This window comes from Symphalangus syndactylus, chromosome 7, assembly GCF_028878055.3.
Source record: "Symphalangus syndactylus isolate Jambi chromosome 7, NHGRI_mSymSyn1-v2.1_pri, whole genome shotgun sequence".
Taxonomy (NCBI): Eukaryota; Metazoa; Chordata; class Mammalia; order Primates; family Hylobatidae; genus Symphalangus; species Symphalangus syndactylus.
In genome coordinates this window covers 55,242,257-55,270,113 of record NC_072429.2, presented here as the reverse complement: position 1 = coordinate 55,270,113, position 27,857 = coordinate 55,242,257, and the positions used below count along the sequence as shown (strand labels likewise).

Below are 27,857 nucleotides of genomic sequence, written 5' to 3'. Positions count from 1 at the left end.
TTCTTACTGTGTTTTCTCTGCACTCCATCAAGGTGGTCCAGCAGTAAAAGTAGACTTCTTCACATCACTTTGTGTTATAGGACTAATGATTTCTTGAGTTATTAGTAGGAAACTGGAAGCTTTTGTTTTGTCCCTTCCAACAGAACCAAATGGCACAGACAAGCTAACTGAAGGAATGAAATTAGGTTGTTTTTAACCATGGTTCATTTCCTTTTAGTATTGTATACTGTCTCGATTATTTTGATTATACATAAGAAAGTATGCTTATCCTCCCTATACTTATTATTTTTGTTTTTAATTTTTTTATTTTTAATGTTTGTGGGTATGTAGTAGGTGCATGTTTATGAGGTGTATGAGATATTTTGATACAGGCATACAATGTACAATACTTCAGAGTAAATGAGATATCCATCACCTCAACCATTATCTTTGCTTTGTGTTATCATCCAATTATTCCGTATTAGTTACTTTTAAATGTACAAAAACTATTGTTGACTGTAGTAACCCTGTTCTGCTATCAAATACTAGTTCTTATTCATTCTATCTAACTATATTTTGGTAACCATTTACCATCCCCACTACACCCTACTACCCATCCCAGCCTCTGGTAACTATTGTTCTATTCTATATCGTAATGAATTCCATAGTTTTAATTTTTACCTCCAACAAATAAGTGAGAACATGTGAAGTTTGTCTTTTTGTGCCTGGCTTATTTTTTTAACATAATGACTTCCAGTTCCATCCATGTTGTTTCAAATGACAGGATCTCAGTCTTTGTTATGGCTGAATAGTACTCAATTGTGTATACATACCACATTCCCTTTATTCATTCTTTTGTTGATGGACACTTGTTGCCCCCAAAATCTTGGCTATTGTGAAGAGTGCTGCAATAAACATAGGAGTGCAGATATCTCTTCGATATACTGATGTCCTTTCTTTTGGGTTTACACCCACCAATGGGATTGCTGGATCATATGATGGCTTTTTTTTTAGTTTCTTAAGGAACCTCTGAACTGTTCTCCACAGTGGTTGTGATAATTTACATTTCCACCAACAGGGTACAAGGGTTTCTGTTTCTCCACACCCTAACCAGCATTTGTTATTGCCTGTCTTTTGGATATAAGCCATTTTAACTGGAGTGAGGTGATATCTCATTGTAGTTTTGATTTGCATTTCTCTGATGATCAGTGATGTTGAGCACCTCTTAATGTATCTGTTTCCTATTTTGTGTCTTCTTTTGAAAAAATATCTATTCAGATCTTTTGCCTATTTTTAAATCAGATTATTAGATTTTTTTCCAATAGAGATGTTTGAGCTCTTTATACATTCTGGCTATTAATCAGATAGATAGTTTGCAAATATTTTCACCCTTTGTGAGGGTTGTCTCTTAACTGTTGTTTCATTTGCTGTGCAGAAAATTTTTAACTTGATATGATCCCAATTGCCCATTTTTGCTTTGGTTGCCTGTGCTTGTAGGGTATTACTCAAGAAATCTTTGCCCACCCAAACATCCTAAAGAGTTTCCCCAATTTCTTTTAGTAGTTTCATAGTTTGAGGTCTTAGATTTAAGTCTTCAAGCCATTTTGATCTTATTTTTGTATATGCAGACAGATAGGAGTCTAGTTTCATTCTGCTTTCCCAATACAATTTGTTGAAGAGACTATTCTTTCCCCAATGTATGTTCTTTGAAACTTTGTCAAAAATGAGTTAACTGTAGATGTATGGATTTATTTCCGAGTTCTTTATTTTATTTCAGTGGTCCATGTGTCTGCCTATACCACTCTGTTTTGGTTACCGTGGCTCTGCAGTATAATTTTAAGTCTGGTAATGTGATTCCTTCCATTTTGCTCTTTCTGCTCAGGATAGCTTTGGCTATTCTGGGTATTTTGTGGTTTCATATACATTTTAGGATTTTTTTTTCTATTTATGTGAAGAATGTCATTGATATTTAATAAGGATTGCATTGAATATGTAGATTGCTTTGGGTAGTATGTACACTTTAACAACATTGATTCTTCCAATGCATGAACATGACATATCTTTTCATTGTTTGTGTGATCTCTTCAGCTTCTTTCAATGTCTTATAATTTTTATTGTATAGATATTTCACTTCTTTGGTTAAAGTAATCTTAGATATTTTATTTTATGTGGGGCTACTGTAAATGGAATACTTTCTTGATTTCTTCTTCAGTTTATTTGCTGTTGGCATATATAAATGCTACTGATTTTGTATGCTAATTTTGTATTCTACAACTTTACTGAATTTGTTTTATCAGTTGGAGTCTTTAGGTTTTTTCTAACATAAGATTATATCAATTGCAAACAAGGATGACTTTTTCCTTACCAATTTGGTTGTCCTTTATTTCCTTCTCTTTCCCTATTACTCTAGCTAGTTCAGTGGTGAAAGTGTGCATTCTTGTTGTATTCCAGATCTTACAAGAAAGGCTTTCAATTTATCTTCATTTAGTATAATACTAGCTGTGAGTCTGTAGTATACGGCTTTTCTTAATGTTGAAGTATGTTTCTTCTTTACCCAATTTTTAGAGGATTCTTATCATGGAAGGGTGTTGAATTTTATCAAATGCTTTCTCAGCATCAATTGAAATGATCACATGGTTTTTTTATCCTTCATTCTGTTAATATGATGTATTGCATTGTTTGGTTTGCATATATTGAACTATTCTTGCATCCCTTTATTTAATCTTTACATCCTTATATTTATTATATTTATAATCCCATGTTTATGAAGGAAATTGAGTCAATAATTAATACCCTTCATAAACAGACAGCATCAGGCCCAGATGAGTTCACAGGTGAATTCTACTAGATATTTAAAGAAGAAATTATGCCATTGTTCTATGACCTCTTTTAGAAGATAGAAGCAGTGAGGTTACTCCCTAAGTCATACTCTAAGACCAGCATTACTCTAATACCAAAACCAGAGAAGAAAATTACAAGAACAGAAAACTACCAGCCAATATCTCTAATGAACACATATGCAAAAATCATTAACAAAATATTAGCAAATTGGATCCAACAATGTGCAAAAAGAATTACATACCACACCAAGCAGGATTTATTGCATGTATATGAAGATGATTTAGTGTTAAAAAATCAATGAATGTAATTGACCACATCAGCAGGCTAAAGAAGAAAAATTACATGATCATGTCAATAGATGCAGAAAAAGCATTTGACAAAATCCAATATGCAGTCTGGTAAAAATGGTCAGCAAATTAGGAATAGAGGGGGACTTCCTAAATTTAATAAAAACATGTACAAAAACTCTATTGCTAACATCATACTTAATAATGCAAAACTAGAATCTTTCCCACTAAGATCAGGGACAAGGCAAGAACGTCCCAGCTCACCACTCTTTGTTACCATTATACTGGATGTTCTCACTAAGGCAATAAGACAACAAAAGTAAACAGAAGGCATAATGATTGGAAAGGAAGAAATAAAACTTTGTTCACAGATGCCATGGTCATCTATGTAGAAGATCAACAAAAACAGCAATAACAAACTCCTAGAACTAATAAACACTTATAACGAAGCTGCAGGACAGAAGGTTAATATATAAAAGCTAATCACTTTCCTATATACTAGCAATGAGTAAGTGGCATTTGAAGTTAAAAACACAATACCATTTGCAGTAGCACCCCCAAAATGAACTATATAGGTATAAATTTAACAAAATGTGTATAAGATCTTTATGAGGAAAACTACAAAATTCTGATGAAAGAAATCCGAGAAATAAATAATGGAGAGATATTTCATGTTCATGGGTAAGAAGGCTCAATGTTGTCAAGATGTCAGTCTTTTCCCAACTTAGTCTATATATTCAGCAAAATCTTAATTGAAATCCAAAGTTGTTCTGTGGATATTGATAAACTTTCTTTATTTTTTACTTAAAAAATCTGTTTTATTGAGGTGTAATTTATATACTATAAAAAGTACCCATGTAAGTGTACGGTTGGATGAGTTTTTCTTTTCACTGTCATAATCTTTGCAAAAGTTGGATAAGTTTTGCAAAAATATAAGTTTTGTAACTATATTATATGGGTCTATATTTGGCCTTTGAATTGATAAAGGCAGTATAATGGAAGCCAAGATAGTTTTTTCACCAAATGGTACTATAACAACTGGGCATCCACTTGCAAAATAACAATAATCTAGACATAGACCTCATATTCTTCACAAGAAATAACTCAAAATGGATCACATACACAACTGTAAAATGCAGAACTATATACTCCTGGATCATCAGAAAAAGTCCAGATTATCTTGAGTTTGGTTGGCAATGACATTTTAGATATAACATCAAAAGCACAATATATAAAAGAATGAATTGAAAATCTGGACTTCAATTAAATTAAAAACTCCATGGCCGGGTGCGGTGGCTCACACCTGTAATCCCAGCACTTTGGGAGGCCGAGGTGGGCAGATCACCTGAGGTCGGGAGTTCGAGACCAGCCTGACCAACATGGAGAAACCCCGTCTCTACCAAAAAATACAAAATTAGCCGGGCATAGTGGTGCAAGCCTGTAATCCCAGCTATTCAGGAGGCTGAGGCAGGAGAATCGCTTGAACCCCGGAGGCAGAGGTTGCCGTGAGCGGAGATCACGCCATTGCACTCCAGCCCGGGCGACAAGAATGAAACTCCGTCTCAAAAAACAAAAAACAAAACAAAACAAAAAATACTCCTGGCGGGGCGCAGTGGCTCACGCCTGTAATCCCAGCACTTTGGGAGGCTCAGGCGGTCAGATCACGAGGTCGGGAGATAGAGACCAGCCTGGCTCACACGGTGAAACCCCGTTTCTACTAAAAACACAAAAAATTAGCCAGGCGTGGTGGCGGGCGACTGTAGTCCCAGCTACTCAGGAGGCTGAGGCAGGAGAATGGCGTGAATCCGGGAGGAGGAGCTTGCAGTGAGCCGAAATCATGCCACTGCACTCCAGCCTGGGCGATACAGCAAGACTCCGTCTCAAACAAAACAAAACAAAAAACCAAACCAAACAAACAAACAAACCAAAAACAAACCAACAAACAAAAAAAAAACCTCCTGCTCTGCAAAAGACATTGTCAAGAGAATAAGACAGGCCACAGACTGGGAGAAAATATTCGCAAAATAAATATTTGATAAAAGACTATTGTCCAACATACACAGTGAATGTACTCTGAACAATAAAAAAGAAATGATTTATTTAAAAAGAAGCCTAAGGCCTGAACAGACTCCTCAACAAGGAAGATATGTAGATGGAAAAAATCACATGATAATATGCTCCACATAACAGTTCATCACAGAAATATGAATTAAAACAACAACGTGATGCCACTACATACCTATTAGAATGGCCAAATCCAGAACACCAACACCACCAAATGCTGGGTAGGATGTGGCTCAACAGAAAGTCTAATTCAATACTGGGTGTAATGCAAAATGGTACAGCTACTTTGGAAGACAGTTTGGTAGTTTCTTAAAAAGCTAAACGTACTCTTAGCATATGATCTAGCAATTGTCCTCCTTGGTATTAACACTTATGTCCACATAAAAACCTGCACCTAGATGTTTATTATAGCAGCTTTATCCATAATTATATAATAGACATATGATATACTATATATACATAGTATCTTTGTTCAACTTTTCAACTTTGTATAACTGAAGTAACACAGTATTTATTTTTTCCATAAGTTGTTTTTGTCAACATTATGTTTCAGAGATTACCCTTTTTAATGTACAGGTAGGCCTACTGAATTTATTTCCACTTCACATAGCATGGATTGCATTCATACAAATTCATTAATTTTTGATAGACATTTAGATGGCTTCCAATCTAAATGTGAAAATAAACTACTGCTATGAACACTATTACATGTGTACACAGGTGGATGTGTGACAAAGCAAGGATAAATGTGGAGAGTTAAATTGCAGAATCATAACATATGCTCATTTTAAACGGCTAAATGCTGCCATATTGTTCTGTTTAAGATTGGCCATTGTCCTGCATATGAGTGAACAACATTTTTTTTTTTTTGCCCATAGAATGCATCTCATTAAGAATGTATAATCAAAATGCCGTATTATAAAGTCACTTTAAATGCTTTCTGTATGTGTGTATAGTACCAGAAGGATATGCAATTGGGTACACTTGGGTTTTATTTTTAATTTAAAAAATGTTTTAATAATTTAGAATTTTTTTAAGAGTATTGCACTTATGACCCAAAAGTCGTAACTAGGAAAACTAAGAAAACTCTTATCTGCCCCCAATAGATGTCATTAATTATATTTTTCTCCAAAATTATTTATTGTATCTAGTTTTCAAATTGATTTGCATAGAGTTGATTGTATTAAATTTTATTGATCATGGTACACTGATTTATTTTTGTTTTAAATATTTCTCATTTTTCTTTTTGATTTCTTCTCAATGAATGAACTCTTACCAAAATGTAAAAGTTTTTAAATGTGGGATTCTTTTATACATTTTTTTTGCTATTGATACTTACTTTAATTGCATTATTGTCAGTCCACATTATCTATGTAATATAATTTTCATAAATGCTTCATGTGTAATTTTATAATGCATAAATGTATATTTTCTAATTTAGGGGCATAGGGTTCTAGCTGCATGTATTAGATCAAACTTGTTAGTTATTTTGTTCTAACCTGCACCCCTAATATTTTTGTTTCATCTGACAAATATTGATGGTGGACTTGACAATTACTCCACACAGTTCTGTTCATTTTTTTTCCTGTGTACTGACACTAATGTACTATATACACAGTTTTCACAGTTTTTTTTATTACTATGTGGGGATTCTCTTTATGTTTTTCCATGAAGTCTATTTTGTCTGATGCTAGTATAATTATATCACATTTATATCTTTATTATGTATTTTTCTGTACATTTACTTTCAATACTTTTGTGTCCAGATGCTTAAATGAGCCTCTTGTAAATGACACATAGCTGAAATTTTTAGCTGTAGAATTAGTCAAATAAATATTTATTGAGATTATTCATATATGTGTTATTTCTTCTACCATCTAATTTTTTCTTTTTATTCATTGTGATTTTTAATGCTTTTTTCTTTATTCCTGACATTATCATTATATTTTAAATTTTTCATTTATTCTCTACTACTTCAAAATCATATACTCATTCCCCCTTTTATTCTATTAAAACTTCACCCTAAACTTTTACCACCCACATTTACATTTAAAATTAATCATTATTGCTACCCTCCACCTAAACAATACTAAAACCTCACCTTCCTTCCATCTTGCATGGCACAGATGAGCAACGTTTAATTCCACCCTGTTTTTGCCTCATAAGTTAGGCATTATTTATGTCTCATATGAATAATATTTATGGGAATTTGCCTATCTTCTAGGACTTTCTTTCTTCCTGAAACACACTTAGGAAGTTCCATTGGTGGTAAATAGTCTAGATTTTATTTGTCTGAAATGCTTTTGCTTCATCATTTTAAATAAAAGTTTAATCAGATATATATATATATATATATATATTTCTGAGTTAAATTAGCAAGAGAGTAATAGGTTCTTGCTTCCGTTGTTGCTGTTGACAACCACACTTAATCAAACATTCTTTTGTTGGCAAGTTTTTCTCTTGACTGCATTTTAATAACTTCTTTTTTTTAATTTCATATGTTATTATTTTACTGTAGTGCTCTGGATGTGAAAATGTTTACCATTCATTAAGTTTGAAAATTCTTCAAGAACTTTTTTCTAATATTACCTCCTACTCATTTTCTTATTCTCACCTCCAAACTCTGATCAGATGTATATCAATCCTTCTCATTCTATTCTCCATGCCTATTGGCCTTTCATGTTTTCTGTATATATAGCTCTTTGTGTTGAATTATGGGTAATCTCTTCAAATATATCTTCCAAATCATTGACTGTCACTTAAATCTCTCTGATCTGCTTTTTAACCTATCTATTGATTTCTTACTTCAATTATGTTTTTAATCTCTAGAAGTTAAACATACCTGTGTATTTTAATATTCTCTTCCCTTTAGTGATTTTTCATCCCAGTTTTTATTTTTATGAACATTTTAAGGGCTGGGTATAGTGGTTCACACCTGTAATCCCATCACTTTGGGAGGCCATTACAAAAGGGCTGCTTGAGCCCAGGAGTTCAAGACCAACCTGGGCAGTATAGTGGGACTTCGTCTCTACAAAAGCCTTAAAAAATTAGCCAAGTGTGGTGGTGCACACCTGTAGTGTCAGCTACTTGGTAGGCTGAGGTGGGAAGATCACCTGAGCCCAGGAGGTGAAGGTTGCAGTGAACCGAGACTGAGCCTCTGCACTCCAGCCTGGGCGACAGAGCAAGTCCTTGTCTCAAAAAAACAAACAAATAAACAAACAAAAAAAAAACTTTTTATGTAATAATTCTAAAATCTAAAGTTGCTGATTCTTAAATTGTGCTGTTTACATATTTCCTGTTGACTGTTTTTCATGTAATTTTTTTTCTTTTGGATTTGGCAAATTTTTACTATGGGAGATTATTATAACTATTTAGTCTTAATCTTTGGAAAACCTGAGGGATCTAGTTTTAGATAAATTACCTTAGAAAGGAATGTTTGAATTTCTCCCGATATGTCAGGAAGAATGCTTGAACCCATGCAGAATTCCCTTTCTTATGGTAAATTTCTTCTCAGGGAATTTTACCTTTTCCTAAAATCTTAGCTCAATTTGAATACTCCAAGAGAAATAAGAAAAACCAAGAGAGAATACAGTCACGGAAAGGAGAATGTTTTGAGAAAAAGTCAGGAGTTAGTAATGTCAAAAACTGCTGAAAGGCAAGAAAGATAAATGCCAAGAAATCTGTGTCATATATAGTGATGTCTGTGAATTTAGCCAGAATAGTTAAGAGGCAGGTTATCATCTGAAAGCCAATTTGCTAAAATTGCATCTTTCCTTTATTTATGAAGTTAAGTTTCACTGGATACAAAATTCTTCACTGATAATTGTTTTGTTTGAAGAGGCTGAAGATAGGGCTCCAATCCCTTCTGGCTTGTGGGGTTTCTGCTTAGAAATCTGCGTTAATATGATTGCTTTATCTTTCTAGGTTACCTGATGCTTTTGCCTCACAGCTGTTAAAATTCTTTCCTTTGTCTTGACTTTAGATACACTAATGACTATGTGCCTGGGTGATTATCTTTTTGTGATGAATTTCTCAGGTGTTTTTTGAGATTCTTATATTTAGATGTCTAGATCTCTAGCAAAGTGAGGAAAGTTTTCCTTGACTATTCCCTCAAATATGTTTTCCACACTTTCAGATTTCTCTTCTTCCTCAGAAATACCAATTATTCTTAGGTTTGGTTAGTTAACATAATCCCAAACTTCTTGGATGCTTTGTTCATTTAAAAAGATTTTCTTTTCTTTGTCTTCGCTGGATTGGGTTAATTCAAAAACCTTTTTTGGGGGGGGGAGCTCTGAAGTTCTTTGTTCTACTTATTCAATTCTATTGCTGAGACTCTCCAGTGCACTTTGCATTTCTCTGAGTGTGTCCTTTATTTCCAGAAGTTGTGATTGTGTTTTATTTACATTATTTATTTCTCTGGAGATTTTTTCTTTCATATCCTGTAACATTTTTTAAATGTCTTTAAGTTGGTATTCACCTTTCTTTGGTGCCTCGTTAAGTACCTTAATAATAGACCTTCTGAATTATTTTTCTGGTGATTCAGAGATTTCTTCTTGGATCCATTGCTGGTGAACTAGTGTGATCTTTTGGGAGTGTTAAAGAACCTTATTTTTATTACCCGGATTGTTTTTCTGGTTCCTTCTTGTTTGGGTACACTATATTAGAGGGAAGATCTGGAGCTCAATAGTTGCTGTTCAGATTGTTTTGTCCCATGGTATGATTCCTTCATGTGGTGCTCTCCCCCTTTCCCTAGGAATGGGACTTCCTGAGAGCTGAACTGCAGTGATTGTTATTTCTCTCCTGGATCTAGGCTGCCAGCAGAGCCTCCTGGGCTCAAGGATGGTACTGAGGAGTGTCTGCAAAGGGTTCCGTGATGTGATTGGTCTTCAGGTGTCTCAGCCATGGATACCAGCACCAGCCCTGGTGGAGGTAGCAGGGGAGTGAAGTGGACTCTGTGAAAGACCTTGGTTTTATTTTTGTTTAGTTTTCTGGTTTTGTGTTTGTTGGCCTCCAGCCAGGAAGTAGAGCTTTCAAGAGACCATCAGCTGCAGTAGTATAAGAAGGATATAGGCTTGCCCTAGGGTCTCCTGGATAAGTTTCTCAGGTAGTGGGCGGGATCATAGAGCTCTCAAGAGATTACATTCTTTGTCTTTGCCTACCAGGGTGGGTAGAGAAAGACCTTCAGATAGGGAGCAGGTTAAGTGTGCCTGAGGTCAGAATCTCCTTGGGCAAGGCTTGCTGTGGCTGCTGTGGGGGTTGTGGGTGTGGATTTCAGGCCAATGGAGTTATGTTCCAAGGGGAATTATGACTGCCTCTGCTGCAGCATACAAGTTGCCAGGGAAGTGGGCAAAAGCCAGCAGTGACAGGCCTCACCCAGCTCCCACGCAGCCCAAAAGCCCCGACTCACTCTCACCACCATGTCACCATGCCCCCACAACAGCACCAAGTTTATTTCCAGGCAGCCACTAAGCAGGGCTGAGAATTTGCCCCAGGCTATCAGCTTCCTCCCTGAGAAGGCAAGCCGGGCTTTCAAGTTTCACACCTCCCCACCTGCCATGGCTTCTGTGCTGTGTCTGCATTCCTGGTTCGCTCTCTCCCCCAGATTCTGTCCAGGAAAACTTCACATTCAGTCAAAATTGTTACAAAGTTCAGCTGGAAGTTTCCTTCTCCCTGTAGTCTTTTCCCTAATTTGACTGGCGGGACACAGGACCTCAGTGAGACAAAGTCTTAAGTGGCTTCCCTGGGGACTGAGAGTTCCCACAGGGCTTCTCCCAGTGATTCCTCTAGCCCTATATTTTCCTCAGCTCTCTAAATTCATCTCAGCTCCAGGTAAGGTCAAATTCTCCCATGATCTGGACCTTCAGGTTCCCTAGTGAGGATGTGTGTTTGGAGGCAGACATCCCTCTTTCACTCATTGGGCACTCACAGTTTTTTGGCTGTCTCACAGAACCTGTAGCATCAATCTGCTTCCACCAAAGGGTCTGTGGATTCTCTTGGCATTTTGTTGTGTTCCTGCAGTAGTCCTTGGAGCAAAAGTTCATGATGTGAGTCTCCATCAAAAGTTCATGATGTTAGCTCCTGAGTGGGAGCTGCAAGTTAGTTGTGCCTGCTGTCTGCCATTTTTTCCTGCCAACCTCTCAAAATTGCCCTTGTTTGATGAGAGGAATGAGCAGAAGCATTGTCATGGTGGAGAAGGAACCTGGTGAAGATTTCCTGGATGTTTCTCTGCTAAAGCTTTGACTAACTTTCTCATATCACTTTTACAATAAGCAGATACTATTGTTCTTTGGCTCTCCAGAAAGTCAACAAGCAAAATGCCTTGAGCACCCTGAAAAACTATCGCCATGACCTTTACTCTTGACTGGTCCACTTTGGCTTTCACTGAACCACTTCCACCTCTTGTTAGCCATTGCTTTGATTTTGCTTTGTCTTTAGAATCACACTGGTAAAGCCATATTTTATCTCCTGTGACAATTCCTCCAGGAAATGCTTGAGGATCTTGATCACACTTGTTTAAAATTTCCAATAAAAGCCCTGCTCTTGTCTGCAGCTGATCTGAGTGCAATGGTTTTGGCACCCATCAAGTGGAAAATATCCTCAACTTTATTTTTTTAGTCAGAATTGTGTAAGCAGAACCAATTGAGAAATCTATGGTGTTGGCTATTGTGTGTGCTGCTAATCATCAGCCCTCTTCAATTAGGGCACAAACAAGATAATTTTTTTTTCCTTACAAATTGATGTGAATGATGTGCTGGTATGAGCTTCATCATCAACACTGTCTTGTCTCTTCTTAAAATGAGTTATCACTGATGGGCATTTGGGTTGATTCCAAGTCTTTGCTATTGTGAATAGTGCTGCAATAAACATATGTGTGCATGTGTCTTTATAGTAGAATGATTTATAATCCTTTAGGTATATACCCAGTAATAGGATTGCTGAGTCAAATGGTATTTCTGATTCTAGATCCTTGAGAAATCACCACACTGTCCTCCACAATGGTTAAACTAATTTACACTCCCAACAGTGTAAAAGCATTCCTATTTCTCCACATCCTCTCCAGCATCTGTTGTTTCCTGATTTTTTAATGATCACCATTCTAACTGGTGCGAGATGGTATCTCATTGTGATTTTGATTTGCATTTCTCTAATGACCAGTGATGATGAGCTTATTTTCATGTGTTTGTTGGCCACATACATGTCTTCTTTTGGCCAGGCACGGTGGCTCACACTTGCAATCCCAGCAATTTGGGAGGCTGAGGAGGGCAGATCACCTGAGGTCAAGAGTTCAAGACCAGCCTGGCCAACATGGTGAAACCCTGTCTCTACTAAAATACAAAAATCAGCCAGACATGGTGGCATGTGTCTGTAATTCCAGCTACTCAGGAGGCGGAGACAGGAGAATTGCTTGAACCTAAGAGGCATAGGTTGCAGTGAGCCAACTTCATGCCACTGCACTCTACCCTGGGCGACAGAGCAAGACATGCCATCTCCAAAAAAAAAAAAAAAGAAGTCCTCTTTTGAGTACTGTCTGTTCATATCATATCCCTTGCCCGCTTTTTGATGGGGTTGCTTTTTTCTTGTAAATTTATTTAAGTTCCTTGTAGATAATGGATATTTGCCCTTTGTCAGATTGATAGATTGCAAAAATTTTCTCCCATTCTGTAGGTTGCCTGTTCACTCTGATGATAGTTTAGTTTCTTTTGCTGAGCAGAAGCTCTTTAGTTTAATTAGATCCCATTTGTCAATTTTGGCTTTTGAAATGCCCACCAATGATAGACTGGATAAAGAAAATGTGGCACATATGCACCATGGAATACTATGCAGTCATGAAAAAGGATGAGTTCATGTCCTTTGCAGGGACACAGATGAAGCTGGAAACCATCATTCTCAGCAAACTGACACAGGAACAGAAAACCAAACACTGCATGTTCTCACTCATAAGTGCAATTGAACAATGAGAACACATGGACACAGGGAGGGGAACATCACACACCAGGGCCTGTTGGGGGGTGGGGGCTAGGAGAGGAATAGCATTAAGAGAAATACCTAATGTAGATGACCAGTTGATGGGTGCAGCAAACCACCATGGCACTTGTATACCTATGTAACAAACTTGCACATTCTGCACACGTATCCCAGAACTTAAAGTATAATTTAAAAATATACATATATATATATATATACAAATTAAAACAAAGAATTATCCATTTGTAAACTGCTGATTTCTTTGGAGCATTGTCCTCATAAACTTTTTGTATAGCATTAATGATTTCAGCATTCTTCCACCCAAGCTTCACCATAAATTTGTTGTTTGTTCTTGTGTTTATTTTACCAGAATTTATGTTGCTCTGATAGGGGCTCTTTTCAAACTGATGTCCTAACATTCTCATTGCTTCAAACTAGATGCTGTTCAGACATATTATAACAAGTTAGTATGAGTTTATTTTGGTGCAAAAAAATATTTGAAATCCATTCATAGGTTTTTTTTAAATAATAGCATTTTCCATGAACTTTTTAAAGACCCCTCTACCTGTTAAATTGATGCATAAGGCTTCATTGCTCCCTTAAGTGGTCGTATCTAAGGAAGTAAGCCCCAAAATGAAATAAAACGCTCAATAACCTTTAGCTCTGACTCTTGTCTATAATTAATGGTAAAGAATTGAAAAATCCTAGCAATACCTAGTTGTAAAGATAAGAAAGAGGAGATCAAAATGATCAGTGGCCACTCCTCAATCTGTAGGCTGCTCTTTATAGCCAACATCAGTGGCAAAAGTCCAAATGATTATGACTTGCTCATAAATTGCAGGATAAATTTTTTTAGAAAGCAACAGGACATGACAGACATTCCTAATGAAAACGTAAATAAATTTTAAGCCTATCTGTGAGAGCTACTTTTAATGTAGAAAAATATTATATAATTTTTGATATATTTGAACTAATTCTAAACCTTTGTATTACAAGCTCCAAACACTTAAACCTATTTTTAAACACTGTATTTGCTCTTTATTATATAGATCCATAGTGCCCTATGAAATATTTAAGAAATTTCTTAGTGCCCTAAGAAAACAATTAGAAAAATAAGACATTCGCTCTAACTTATATTCTGAGATGAAAAAATATTTCAAAAGAAGTTTCAATTGGCATGAATTCTACTAGATAAATATAAGATCAAAGCACACTCTGTAAAATTGAACAAAATCTGGTTTCTTAAGTATATATGGGCTTCTTTTTAAGGTCACGTTTTCACTTACAGATGGGCTGACTTGTGATGGAAACAAAAGTGAAAAGACAAAGAAAGTAGATGGCCATATAAAAATGAATGCAGTAACTTTTTGAGCTGCAACTAAGGAGAAAGGCAAAAAAAATGAATATTGTTAGAAGTTAGTCCATTTCCAGAAATGGAAAGGATTACATTTAAATTAGACACATACCCAAAAAAAGATTATTAAAAGAGCAAAGAATAATAATAGAGAGGCTAGCTCCTTGACTAATGAGAAATTGTATAGTGGTATACTGTAAAGAAGTGAATATTGTTATTTTTTTAGAACATGAGCTGATTCTAATATAGCAACTACACTTACTATGGATAAAATGTGGGCAAGCATATGCACATACATAGTTCATGAGCAACATTTCAAATAATTCTGGGTATCTTTTATAATTGAAATATTTGGAGAATATGAGAGCAAGTTTGGAATCCACGCTAATGAAAAGAAAGAGCTCAAACATTTAACGTTTACTTAAATATATATTAGGGAAAAGGTAGATACCATGGAATACATTTCTTTTAAGTCATAACTCTGTGAATATATCAGGTATACCTCACACATGGTTATCAGGTGCTTTTTCTTTTTCTCCTTGTCCACCCTTAAAGCCACCATCTAATGTTCTTACTACCTTGACTCCTAAACTTTATGAAAAAAAAAAAAAAAAAAAACACCAAATCCTTTCCTCTTAGTTTCTTTATGTCCTTGTAATCCAGTTTTTTACTCCCAGAACTGTCTTGGAATTGCATTTTGTAAGGTTCTTTATTGCCCCAGTAATAAGAAAATTTAGTAGTCTTTTTTAGGATACTTTGGGTCTATGACATTACAAACGTACCTGAAATTCTCTTTTCTATTGTCCTTGAAGTTCTGAACACTGCACTCCAATATATGCCATTCTGACATATTGATTGTTTTGAGTTAAAGAGGGAGTGGGAAGGGGGAGAGGGAGAAAGAAAAAAAAAAGAATGAGTGATAGAGAAGAAAGAGAGAGAAAGAAAGAAGGAAGGAAGGAAGGAAGGAAGGAAGGAAGGAAGGAAGGAAGGAAGGAAGGAAGGAAAAGAAAGAAGATGGAGGGAGGTAGGGATGAAGGGATGGAGGAAAAAAGGAAGGAAGGAGGGAGGGAAGGAAGGAAGAAAGGAGAAAGAAAGGAGAGAAGGAAGGAAGGAGAAAGAAAGAGAAAAGAAAGAAAGAGAGGAAAAGAAGGAGAAAGAAAGAGAAAAAGAAAGAAAGAAAGAAAAAGAAAGAGGAAAGAAAGAAAGAGAAAGAAAAAAGAAAGAAAGAGAAGAAAGAAAGAAAGATGAATGGAAGGAAGAAACAAAGGGAGGGAGGAGGGAAGGAAGGGAGGGAGGAGGGAAGGAAGGGAGGGAGTAGGGAAGGAAGGAATGGAAAGAGGAAGAAAGAAAGAAAGAGAGAGAGAGAAGGAAGAAAGAAAGATAAGGAAGAGGAGGAGAAGAAGAGGAAGGAAGGAAGGAAGGAAGGAAGGAAGGAAGGAAGGAAGGAAGGAAGGAAGGCAGGCAGGCAAGCACACTCCAACCTTCCTAAAAGCAGGAGATAAAACTCCCATGTGGAACGTCTTCTCCTCTCCACTGGAAGAAGGAAGACCTTATCACCAGAGTTGAAAAGTCGAGGCTGAGAGAAATCTTCACCAACAACCTATATTAAACTAACCCTTATCTTCCTAGCCACTTCTCTGTAATCAAATACCTCAGCCCAAGCCCCCTTGCTTTGTTACATTTTCACAATTTACTACTCTTTTTCCAAGTAAGTATATAAGTTGTCAACTCTAATTGCAGCTTTGTGTTTTTATTTCCTTATGATGGCTCCATGTCGGGTAAAACTGATAATAAATTTGTACGCTTTTCTCTCCTGTTAATTTGTCTTGTGTAAATTTAATTCTCAGGCCCAGCTAAAAACTCTAAGAGGGTAAAGGTAAAATTGTGCCTTCCCTACAACCTTAACATGCTGTCTTCTCTCTAGGCTGCCCTCACACCTCCCAAACCCTCCTACTTGGTTTTATCTTCAGGTTTCTCTGTTTTCTCTTTGCCCTCTTCTTCCTTATTCTACAAACTATTCCTCGATAATCACGTATGTAAAGTAGGAAAAATAATTTTTTCTCTACCCTTCTGAGTTCTTAGCTGGGAGTCTTTTCCACAAAAGGCAGATTAACAAGAAACAAACAAGCAGAATTATATTAAAATGTATATCTCGTATATATATATAGGAGATACCCAGGATTAAAAGACTAATTCTTAAATGGATGGCTTAGAATTCAGGCTTAAATAACTTCTTCAACAGAAAACAAAGAAAGAAGAGTGTGGGGCAGGCTAGCTATAGGAAACTTATGACAGATAAAAACTAGTTAGTAAAGTTCATTATGTAGATTTCTCTGATGCCCTCTCCAGGATGACAAAGGTCTAAAGTAATCTCAGGTAGTTAACTTTAGTTTTTACTGGTAGAGAAGGAAGGAGGGACATCATTGTAAATTTATGTCGTGCTTTTGAAAAAGACAGAGAGATCTGTATATATCTGCTTCTTCTCAGTTGCCTTCAGCTCAAAAAATCCTCATGCCAAAGTAGAACAATTTGGGGTGGCATATTCTGCTACCCTGGACGTATGCTTGCATAAATACAAATGCCATTGTTTATATCCTTTTAACTCTAAAGACAAAAGCAAAGACACCAGTTGTATCAGTTGTCAACCTTCTCAACTGTGATGTGCTTAAATCATCACTCAATAGTCTATTTCCAAGAAGTGAAAGAAATGGCATTTGAACTACTAACATTATTTTTAAGATTACTTCGTTGATTTATGGTTTAGCATTAACCCATTGTATTAGTCTGTTCTCACACTGCTAATAAAGACATTCCAGAGACTGGATAATTTATAAAGGAAAGAAGTTTAATTGACTCGCAGTTCAGCATGGCTGGGAAGGCCTCAGGAAATTTGCAAACATGGTGGAAGGGGAAGAAGCTCATCCTTCTTCACAGGGGAGAGAAGAATGAGAACCAAGCAAAGGGGGAAGCCCCTTCTAAGACCATAAGATCTTGTGAGAACTTACACTATCACTAGAATAGCATGGGGAAAACCACCCTTATGACTCAATTACCTCCAACAGGTCCCTTCCACCACATGTGAGATTATGGGAACTACAATTCAAGATGAGATTTGGGTGGGGGACACAGCCAAACTGTATCACCCATGTATTTCAAAACTACACACTTTGATGTGGTAACTACAAGCTTCAACAATAAAGTGATTTGTGTTTCTTTTTCTGTATAAAATATTATTTTCTGTGTTGTGTTTCCTTTGATATACCTTGTATAGAAAACTGAGTTGTCATGTGGTAAGTTTAAAAAAATGTTCAAATCTAGTACTGAAATAGATAGAAATCAGACACAAACTTTAGATAAAATTTTACGTGTAGGTGTGGAAAGGGTGTGATACTTTTTTCCCCATCGAAAGGGTCACAGTCCACACTCCTAAAACAAAAGAGAGGTTAACAAGAGCAAAGCATTATAGATTTATTCAATCAAAGCTTTACATGACATGGGAGACTTCAGAAATGAAGACTTAAAGATTCAGGGAAAACTGTCTATTTTTATGTTTTGATTTGATGTGGAATGCACAGCCATGTAGAAAAAAGAACAGACGCAGGCATGGTGGCTCATGGTCCTGGCGATGGTCTTAGTGATGGTCCTAGCTAAGCAGGAGTGGGAGGCAGGAGAATTGGCTTGAGTCCAGGAGTTCAAGGATGGAATGAGCTATGTTCTTGCCACTGTACTCCAGCCTGGTCAACAGATGGAGACTATCTCAAAAATAAAAAATAAATATGATTGAACCAAAAAAGTATGACCTAATGGTAAGAGACTGAATGGGGAAACCCAACAAGGCCTGTCTGCTCAGATTCTTCTTGGCTTCTCTGTGTCATCTCTTCTTCCTGGGTATAGGGTAAGACCTTTCTGGAGTTAACAGTCTTATGTCTACCTTTAGACAAGGTAGGTCAGAGAATTTCTTCATTGCTAGCTCTTACACAGAAAGGCCAGTGATAGAGTAATATTTCTAGGTTTTATGGCCGGCTGTGGGGGAGAAGGGTTCTGGTTCTATGACTTCTCTTAGGGAAGAGGAATTCTAACTTCTATGGCCTGCCTTGGGGAGAAAGGAAAGCAGGAGAAAGAAGGGCAGAAGAAGGTCACAAAGAGACTTTCCTTCTGAAGCTCTTCCAGTGTCCTTCATGTTCAAAGTACTCAGCACGCCAAATCACTATATTTGGGGTTGTCATTTTCAGAGCTCCCAAACAAAAAACTTAAGAAGTTTGAAGTTTAATTTAATGTTATTTATATTCTCATTCAAATTTGAATACAGTCATTGCAAGGAATAGTACCGTTTATAAATATGTTAGAGCTCCAACAAATGTAGTGATACCTGTGCAGAAAGGTTTTATGAGTGTAACAAATATGTATGATTAGTTCATAAATTGACTCTTGTTTTATTTGTATAATATAAATTTTAGTTAAAGTCATACTGAAATGAACTCACAGTCTGCAATAGGAAAGGTCGCTGGGTAAGAATGCTTAAGGAATAGAAATCGCTATGAATTTTGAGATCGTGCTAGTTCATCCCGAACCTAGTGAATTCTATTAAGATGAGAAATAATGCATAGTTCTTCTGTAGTGAGCACATCTAACTGTAAGAAATTAAATCTGATGACCAAAAAAGGGAGCAATCAGTGTGCGTCTCTGGTGTTTGTGTGCAGGTAAATTGCCTTGAGTTAAACTGAATTTGGTAGCTGAAGCAATTATTTTTCTATAATATTTTCCCTTCAGAGAGTAACTGCAAATGATACAGGTAGCAAACCAACAACCAAAAAAATGACCTACATGTTTTATTATCAATAAAGTGCTACAACTGTGAAGGTAACTGAATAGCAAACCAATAATCAAAAGGAAAAAGGCATAACATGTTTTATTATTGATATACTTTGAGGCATACTTATAATGATACTTTAAATTCCTTGAATTGAGGAAAATCTAAAACTGCATAGTAACCCTGCCTACTTATATGCACTGGGAATGTTACTACCCTTGTGATTCACTTACCATATACAGCAGTGTAAAAGGAGGGTTTCCCTACCGTCCTTTTCAGAGAGCTCCACCCTGGTTACTTTCAGTGCCATCCATGTGTAAGTTCAAGGCTTTCCATTTCCCACTAGCTTCCTCTAAGTTTTCAGAGTTCCAACCTCAATTTCAGGCATTTAGGCATCTCCTTTGCAACTGAAGTGGACACTGTCCTCAAAGGAACCTTGGAATGCACAGACGTGTGTCAGTTGTGCTGCATAGTCTGCGGGCAGCCTCTGCACCTCTCAGCAAAGGTCACGTATGGAACCTGCTCCAACATGGCCCCCTGGCACTAAGACAGAGCTCACTCTTGGAGGGAGTGGAGGCTGGAAAATAAACAAAAGCTGACTCTGCTCCTGCATCCCCAGCTACCCTGCAGAGTAGTGTCCTGTCCCGGGGACTGCTTTGGCCTCTCTCCATCACCACTCCTTCTTCCTGATCTACATGGGTGGTTGCAGTCTTTGGATTATTTGGAAGTCAAGGTCCTGGTCCCTGGTCTGTTCTTTTCAATCTATTGTTTATGACCACAACATTATGATCTTAGCCCTTCATACATTAACACCCCAGAAATGCTAAAGGGCATCTCTTAAGGATAAAAAACCAGGCTATTTTTTCCATTAAGAGCTCTGAAAGTGTATTTTAATACATAAGAGTTAAGGTTTGTCTTCTTTGTTCTTGTGATTGACTGTGGTGCTATTTTCTTGAAACAACTGAGGAGGAAGGACCATGGCTCTCTTCAGGGTATAAGGAATGATCAGGGCTTTGGAGGTGGAACACAGCAAGTAATGTGAGACAGTGCCGCATCACAGCTAAAAGTAAATACTGCACAGGATTACGTCCCAGCTCCACCACTAATTAGCTGTGCTACCAGGACAAATTAAGTTACCTCACTGTGACTTACTTTCCTCACCAATATTAGTTTCTGATGACTGCTTTAACAAATCACCACAAAATTGATGGCTTAAACCTCAGAAATTTATTTTCTCACTGTTCTGAAGGCCAGAAGTCTGAAATTAGCTTCACTGAGCTGAATTCAAGGTCTTGGCAGGGCCAAACTCTCTCTGAAGCTTTAGGGGAGACTTCTTCCTGGCCTCTTCCCACTTTTGGTGGCTGGCAGCAATCCTTGCTGGCTGCCACATCCCAGTCTCTGCTTCTATGGTCACATTGCCTTTGCCTCTTCTTCCTTGTGTCTAATCTCTCTCTGCCTCCCTCTTATAAGAATACACACGATTGCATTTAGGGTCCACTCAGATAATCCATGATCATCTCCTCCATCTCATGATGCTTAATTTAATCACATCTGCACAGTCCTTTATTGCCTTATAAGGTAAAATTCACAGGTCCCAAGGATTAGAAGCTAAGTATCATTGGTGGAGACAATTATTCAGCCTGCTATAAATTAGGTTGATCATTAAAGTGTCTACACGAACATTCAAGAATATAATATGTGAAATTCACTTAGAACAACATCTACCATGCCATAAAGCATTCAACAATATTTATCCCATGATAGTGATGTTCATGATGTTGCAGCAACAAGGAAATGCAGCCAAAAAGTTTCAAGGTAGAAATTGTTTTTAAATAAAAGTATACGGAAGATCTCATCTCTGGATGTTTTAAGTATATGTTACCCTTAAAATGTTAATAGTAATCAAAGGATTATCTCCACATTGAATAATTATAACCCAATAGTTTAGGCATATAATACATGCAGCCACTTGGGGCTTTGTCTTTTGTTACTTCTCACTTGAAATTGAAATCATTGTAGCAATTTCATCTACCCTGAATTCTTCCTAAGGTCAAAGTCAAAGACGTGATGTAATACAATTTTCTCATTTTGCTCTTTTGTCTCCCACCCACCTAGGACACTGATCTAATGACATTCAATATCTCTGTACATCGGTCATGGTGGAGAGAACATGGGCCTGGTTGTGTCAGAAGAGTGCTGCCTCCCTCAGCCCATGGCATGATGGACGATTACACGTACGTCTCTGTCACAGGCTGCATCCTTGACTTCCAGTACCTGGAGGTCATCCACAGTGCTGTCCAAATACTACTCTCTGTAAGTGTCACTTTTGTGTCATTATCTAATCAGAACTCTTCTTTGTTGGCATTTTTTTCTCCACACCTACCTGATAGAAAATGCCACAGATAAGCACACAGAGAACATCCAACAGAAATAGCAGCAGTTATGGTACCAATAGTTATACCTGATGGCAGGTTACACCTTTTTTCTCTTGGTGTCTAGACATTTTGTGTTTAGAAGCAGTTAGTGACTATCATTTCTAACCTAAGATACAATCCACACTATTCAATGAAATAGTATCACCATCCACCAGAAGTGGTCCCTTTTCACCTAGCTACCTCAGGCTCTTCTGCTCATGCATTCTTCTACTAATGCACCTCAGTTCCAGAGAAAGAAGGATGGAAACACCCACAGCCAATGGCTTGCTCGGTCTAATAAACCTGACATTTCATTTATTTCTGAAAAAACAAATCCCACTGAGACTCTTCGCATTTTAATGCCTAAAATCTGGCATCAGAATACAATTCCATATACAGAAACGAGAAGGAAATGATGTGATTAGTCCATAGAAGGTTAACATGCCAGGGATTTCTTTAAAGTAATTTTCTTCTACCAGAATGCCCCACTCACAGTTTGACCACAATGAAGAGTGGAATTAATTGAAGGATGTATAACATCATCAAGAACAATGTTCCTTTCAGACCCAAAAAGGACTTATCATTTAGTTTGAGTCAATATCCAATAAAGCCATTCTCAACCTACTCTTCACATAAACCAACCATCTCAGTTCTGTTCAACTGGTTAGCTTAGTAGGAATAAGTGACACAGACTCAATAGTAAATAAATAGATAACAGAAATATGAGTGGTATGTCAATGAAGAAGGTACCTTGGAATTAATTCTAGAAAAATCTTTAAGAAATCCTTGCTATCACTTACTGTATTCATTATCTACTACTATGTAACAAACCACTCTAAAATGCAATTGCTTAAAACAATATTAATTTATTGCTTAGAGTTCTGTGCATTAGGAATTTGGGCACATCTCAGCCAGGTAGTTCTTCTGCTTTATATGGTATTAGATAAGGTCACTCATATAAACTCCACACAATATTGGCTAGGGTCATATTGATTGATGTGAGCCTGTCAATCTTGAGCTTTGCTGGGACTAGAATGTCCAAAGAGGCCTCATTCACATCTCTGGTGCTGGCTGTTAGCCCCATTCTCCTGCACATGCACGTGGCTTCTCTTTCTGAAAAAAAAAAAAAAAAAAATTGACCGATTCTCAGGCAGCAAGTTAGCTGAATAATAAAAGGAGAAGCCAACATGCAAGCATTTATCAAGCCTCTACTTGAGTAATGCTTGCTATTGCTTCATTGGCTACAGCAAATCTATGACTCAGCCTGTAGTTAATGTGAGAGAGGGCTATCAAAAGGTGAGAAGACAAGGAGGCATGGCTCTTCTAGGGCCACCAATGTAGTGATCTTACCTCATTTACTCAATCTACTAGTTACTATTCTTGAATTTGCATGTCTCAAGTTTTAAAATGATGTTTTAGAGCATGTTTGAATTACAATCTTCTAGAAAGACTAAAGATCTGAATAAAACAAAAATCAAAGATCTTTTAGGGTTCTAGTTCAAAGAAAGGCAAATTTGATACTGAACTCAAAGAAAGGGATTGCACCTTGCTAGGAAGGAATTTCTTTTCAGACATGTAACAGGGAATCTGATCATTCTAGGTTTCTACAATCATATTTACAGGTATAAATATAATATACAGTCACTTGCCAATATATGCTTATCAGTCTTTTCTTATTCTCTGATCCTTTGTTAATGTAGCCATTACATACAAAATTGTGGCAAAATATATATGTTTAAATTTTTGTCTTGAAAAAATGTGGAGGCAAATTTTCTTTTAAAAATGTGTAGGCTATTTTAAGTTATAAAAGAACTCTATTATCCTATACTAGATACTAACAGTTTTTATTAATCATCTTGAACAATGGAAATGTTTTTCTAAAATCTTTCATATGTGGACAGATTACTCTCCTTTAAAAATTATTGTAGCAAATTGCTAAACCATTTTGTGGAATGATAGCATGGCCAGACCTTTATAATGCAGCAGAACACTTGGAATCCAAAAGTCATTTCCCCATAGTAACTCCAATTCAAATGAACAGCAAGTATTTATTTGATAAGGAGCTGGAGTGTCACATAAAAACATTCCCTAAAGGGCCATCTAAATGAACTGTATGTGTTGCCACCTAAAAGTACTTTTCACTTATAAATGAATTTCTCCATGTGTTATTTTAGTAAACATTCAAAGCTACCACCCTGCACACATAGCCCTATACTCGTCAGCCTTTGAGAAACAAAAGATTAGTTGCTGCTCACTGACTTTTCTTGGAACATACCTGCAGGACAAGATTTTTAATATTTTATCTTTTTATATTAAAGTAAAATATATCAAGAAATTGTTTCACAACTATCCAATTATGTATTAGTGGTGTGACTGATTTTCGTATGGGTTTCCTGTGTTTGTCACTTATTTTATATTATTATGTTTACTTATTAGAATTGTGCTTTTTTCTTTTCTTTTCTTTTCTTTTTTTTTTTTCTGAGACGGAGTTTTGCTCTTGTTGCCCAGGCTGGAGTGCAATGGCACGATCTCGGCTCACTGCAACCTCCGCTTCCCAGGTCCAAGTGATTCTCCTGCCTCAGTCTCCCGAGTAGCTGGGACTACAGGCGCACGCCACCACGTCCAGCTAATTTTTTGTATTTTTAGTAAAGACGGATTTCACCATTTGGCCAGGCTGTTCTTGAACTCCTGACCTCAGGTGATCCACTCGCCTCGGTTTCCCAAAGTGGTAGGATTACAGGTGTGAGCCACCAAGCCTGGCCAGAATTGTGCTACTTAAACATTTGATTCAGGAGAATCCTTCTTGTTGCCCAATATGTGCTGAAATGTTTACCTTATTACTGAAAAACAGGGGTGATGGTCGCAATATTTAACAGCCCGAGGGGCGTGGGCAACAACCAAGCAAATAGAGGGGCAGCTTCGAGAAAGGGCAGGGGCTCGGCGGCTCTGCTGCAGGGAATTACCCCTTTCATTACTGGAGGCATAGAAATATCTAGAATAACCTAGCGGAGGGACTGACGGAGGTGGCCGGGAAGGTGGTTTTGGGGAGCGGCTCTCCACCGAATGAGAGGGAAGTATTTGAGTGCTTTGACCACCGACACATCTCCTTCGTGCGTACAGCCTGAGCAAGGGCCTCGCGTGAGTGGAGCTCGGAACTGGAAGAAAAGTCACCTGTGTCATAAGCATTCCACAGACTGTGTACATGCTTGACGGAAACGAATACAATTAACTGGACCCAGAAAGGCGACGACGGGCGGGGTTCCTTACCAGGCTGTTGCTGGGGGCTCAGGGAGCATCCCCACTCGCCACCGCCTGTGCCTTGCTTGGCGCAGAGGCCCCCAGCTTCTGCCGGCGCCTCTGTACCTGGGAGGCGGCGGGAGGCGCCATCTGCTTCCTCCCCCGGCTCTCAGGCTGAGAACGACAGGGAGAGTGCTAGGCACAGAGAAGGTTCTTGTTGTCCTGAAGTCACCAAATCCTGAAGAAGAGTTCCTGCAAATTGTCAGCAACACCAAGGTGAAAATCAGCGCGGAATCCATAGAAAGGCTGTGGATGGTATTGGGGGGAGCAGCAAAATGCAATCCATGCTGGAGTGGAGAAGTCAAAGACAAGCAGAGTCCGGCCCTGGGATGATGAGTCTCCCGCTCTGTGTCCACTGCCCGTCTCTGTTCATATGCTCATCACTTCTTACCTGAAGCTGTCCAGTAACCTCCTAATCTTCTCCACCAAGTTTTGCCCTACATTTCATGCATGCCTCCTGCTCCCTGTAAGATGATCACAAAGCGCAAATCTTATCAGTCACGTTCCTTTTGATCACCCTTCAGTGATTCTCATCACCTTCAGGATGAAATCTGAATTCCCTGCTGTTCAAGGGGGCCCTCGTGACCTGCGCCAGGCTGACTCCCACCCTCCCCTTCTGGCGTCTAGCAAAGAACCCTTCCTGCACTTTGCTCAGGCAGCAGCCTTCATGGAATGGGTTCTCCCCCAAGTCCCTTCTCCCTCCTACCCCAGCTGGGCTCTTTATCCACCTGGCTCCTAGCAGACATCTTCCCCCAAAACACCTCAGGATATGTGAATTTAATTTTGTTAAATAGTTAATACATTTACTTGGTTCGAAAACATAAAAATGTATACATTAAAACCTCTTTCCAGCGTTTGGGCCCCATGTGCCTGGTTCTGCCGTCTCTGTTTCCAACAGGCACCCAGTTTTACTCTTTTTTATTTATTTTTGTACATATGAGTCCAAAGTACCTTTATGCAAATGCAAGAAAATGTGACTATATATTCTTATTTGTTCCCCCACACAAGCTAACGTATGATATGCACTCTTCTGAGCCCTTCCTTTTATTATTATGTATTTTGTAACTATTTCCGTATCAGTACTCAATGTACCATTGTTTAATACTCTCCTATTAAATATATTGATGGACATTTGGACTCTATCCAAATATGAAAATAACATCAGATGTATATATAACATGTCTATGTGTGCATATATATATACTATAGCTAGTATGATAGATAGTATGTGTTACATATTATAATCATATGTCATATAGCTATTATACACAATGTTATACTAAAAAACTGTGTGTGTGTGTGTGTGTGTGTGTTACTGACAGCATTTCCTAGTCCTCCTCCAGTCACTCCCTCAGGCTATACTAGATGCCCTGACACCTGAGCACACTATAATCATTGAGTCTCTATTCTATCTACTGGAAGGAAAGCTTCTTGCAGGATAGAATTGTGTTCTTTTTTCACTTGTTCATGTCTGTGGTTTCAGTAACTAGTGCAGTGATGGCACAAAAATATTTGTTGAATGAATAAATGATCAACAAACAAGAGACTCTGAAGTCTGAAAAGGGTGAACACAAAATGCATCTATTAAGCAGAAACCAGCAGGGGTGAATGCATGGACAAGATGTAGGAGCCAGATGAAGATGCCCTTCATCTGGGAAGTTAAGAGAATGTCAGTAAAATGTTCTGTGCAGTGCATAGCACAGAAGCACTCAATACACACTAGTTTTGCATTGCTATTACTAATGTTATTATTACACTGCTCTGTGCTTGTCCTTATCCTATTTAGGCTGGTCCTTCTTTTGAAGGCCAAAGGGTTCCATTCTGGTGGCACTCCATCTACTGAATTCTCATTTCTTTAACCCCACACCTGACACCTGTTTCCTGCATGAGAACGTAATTCCTGTGATCTTCTTAGGACACAGCAATCATAAATCCCTATTAGGAGGGCTGAGCTTTTACTTAATATGTATGTATTTTCCTCAATCTGGTTTCCCAGAATTCTTTCCTACCTATGCCTCACAAGAGCATTTGTTGGACTAAATATATTCTCATATTTTCATGAAAAAATCTCAGAATTATTACAGTAGAACAAAGATCTCAGTAGCCTGTCAACAGCCAGTAGTATGCTCCTAACAGCTACTCTTTAACTTCTTATTTATCTCCCATTATCTAGAACTGTACTGAGTTCAGAGTGGCCACTCTTTCATAGTTATTGAGTAAATTGTTGTATACATTTTCTGGATTTTAGATTTACAAAACCCAAAGTATGTAAATTTTTTTAATTGGAAGTAATTTAATGAGGCTATATCTTGATTTTATTTTATACCATTTGATAAAAACTATCTAGAAAACATACTGTCAAATTATTTCTGAAGCAGACGCAATTTGTTTGGATTGGTGAGGATACCTAGCTACAAGAAAAGGGACAGTCAATCTGCTCCAAGATTGTAACTCTATCTTTGAATTTGTTCTTCCACATGTTCTTTATTTTGAGAGTTATTTTAACAAGTTTAAATTACCTTAGTCGCTTGGCTTCCAGTACGGGGATTTCAAAATAGTTTCTGGTGAAAATTAAAAACTATGTCTAGTTAAATTCTAAGCACTATATTTTAGGCATTTTTAAATTACATTCTTACTCTGGGAATTTAATACCACAGATTTAAAGAGGATGCACACACACACACACATACGCACACACAGTATAGCATTTCCTTTTTCTGCTAGAGAATGTTAATAAAGTATTTCTGCTTGAAATAATCTATATTATCAATTAATGTCATTCTACAGTGCTATATTTTACTTATTTAGCACCTGAACATCTGAAACATGAAAGCTTACAAAACTGA

General features: G+C 37.5%; 1 protein-coding gene across 5 annotated transcripts in view; it reads left to right on the top strand.

Moving 5' to 3' along the window:
- NKAIN3 (sodium/potassium transporting ATPase interacting 3) overlaps positions 1 to 27,857 on the top strand; it is a 1,176,366-nt gene that overhangs the window by 925,046 nt on the left and 223,463 nt on the right. For 4 of the 5 annotated variants that reach the window (XR_008658960.2, XM_055286253.2, XM_055286250.2 and 1 more), the window contains exon 4: positions 21,416 to 21,613. Coding sequence is in view for 4 of the 5 variants with exons in the window: in XM_055286253.2 (XP_055142228.1) it covers positions 21,416 to 21,613 (198 nt within the window). In the remaining variant the exon portion in view is untranslated. Of the gene's footprint in view, positions 1 to 21,415; positions 21,614 to 24,834; positions 26,143 to 27,857 lie in introns of those variants that run through there. The other variant, XM_055286252.2, reaches the window with a different exon arrangement.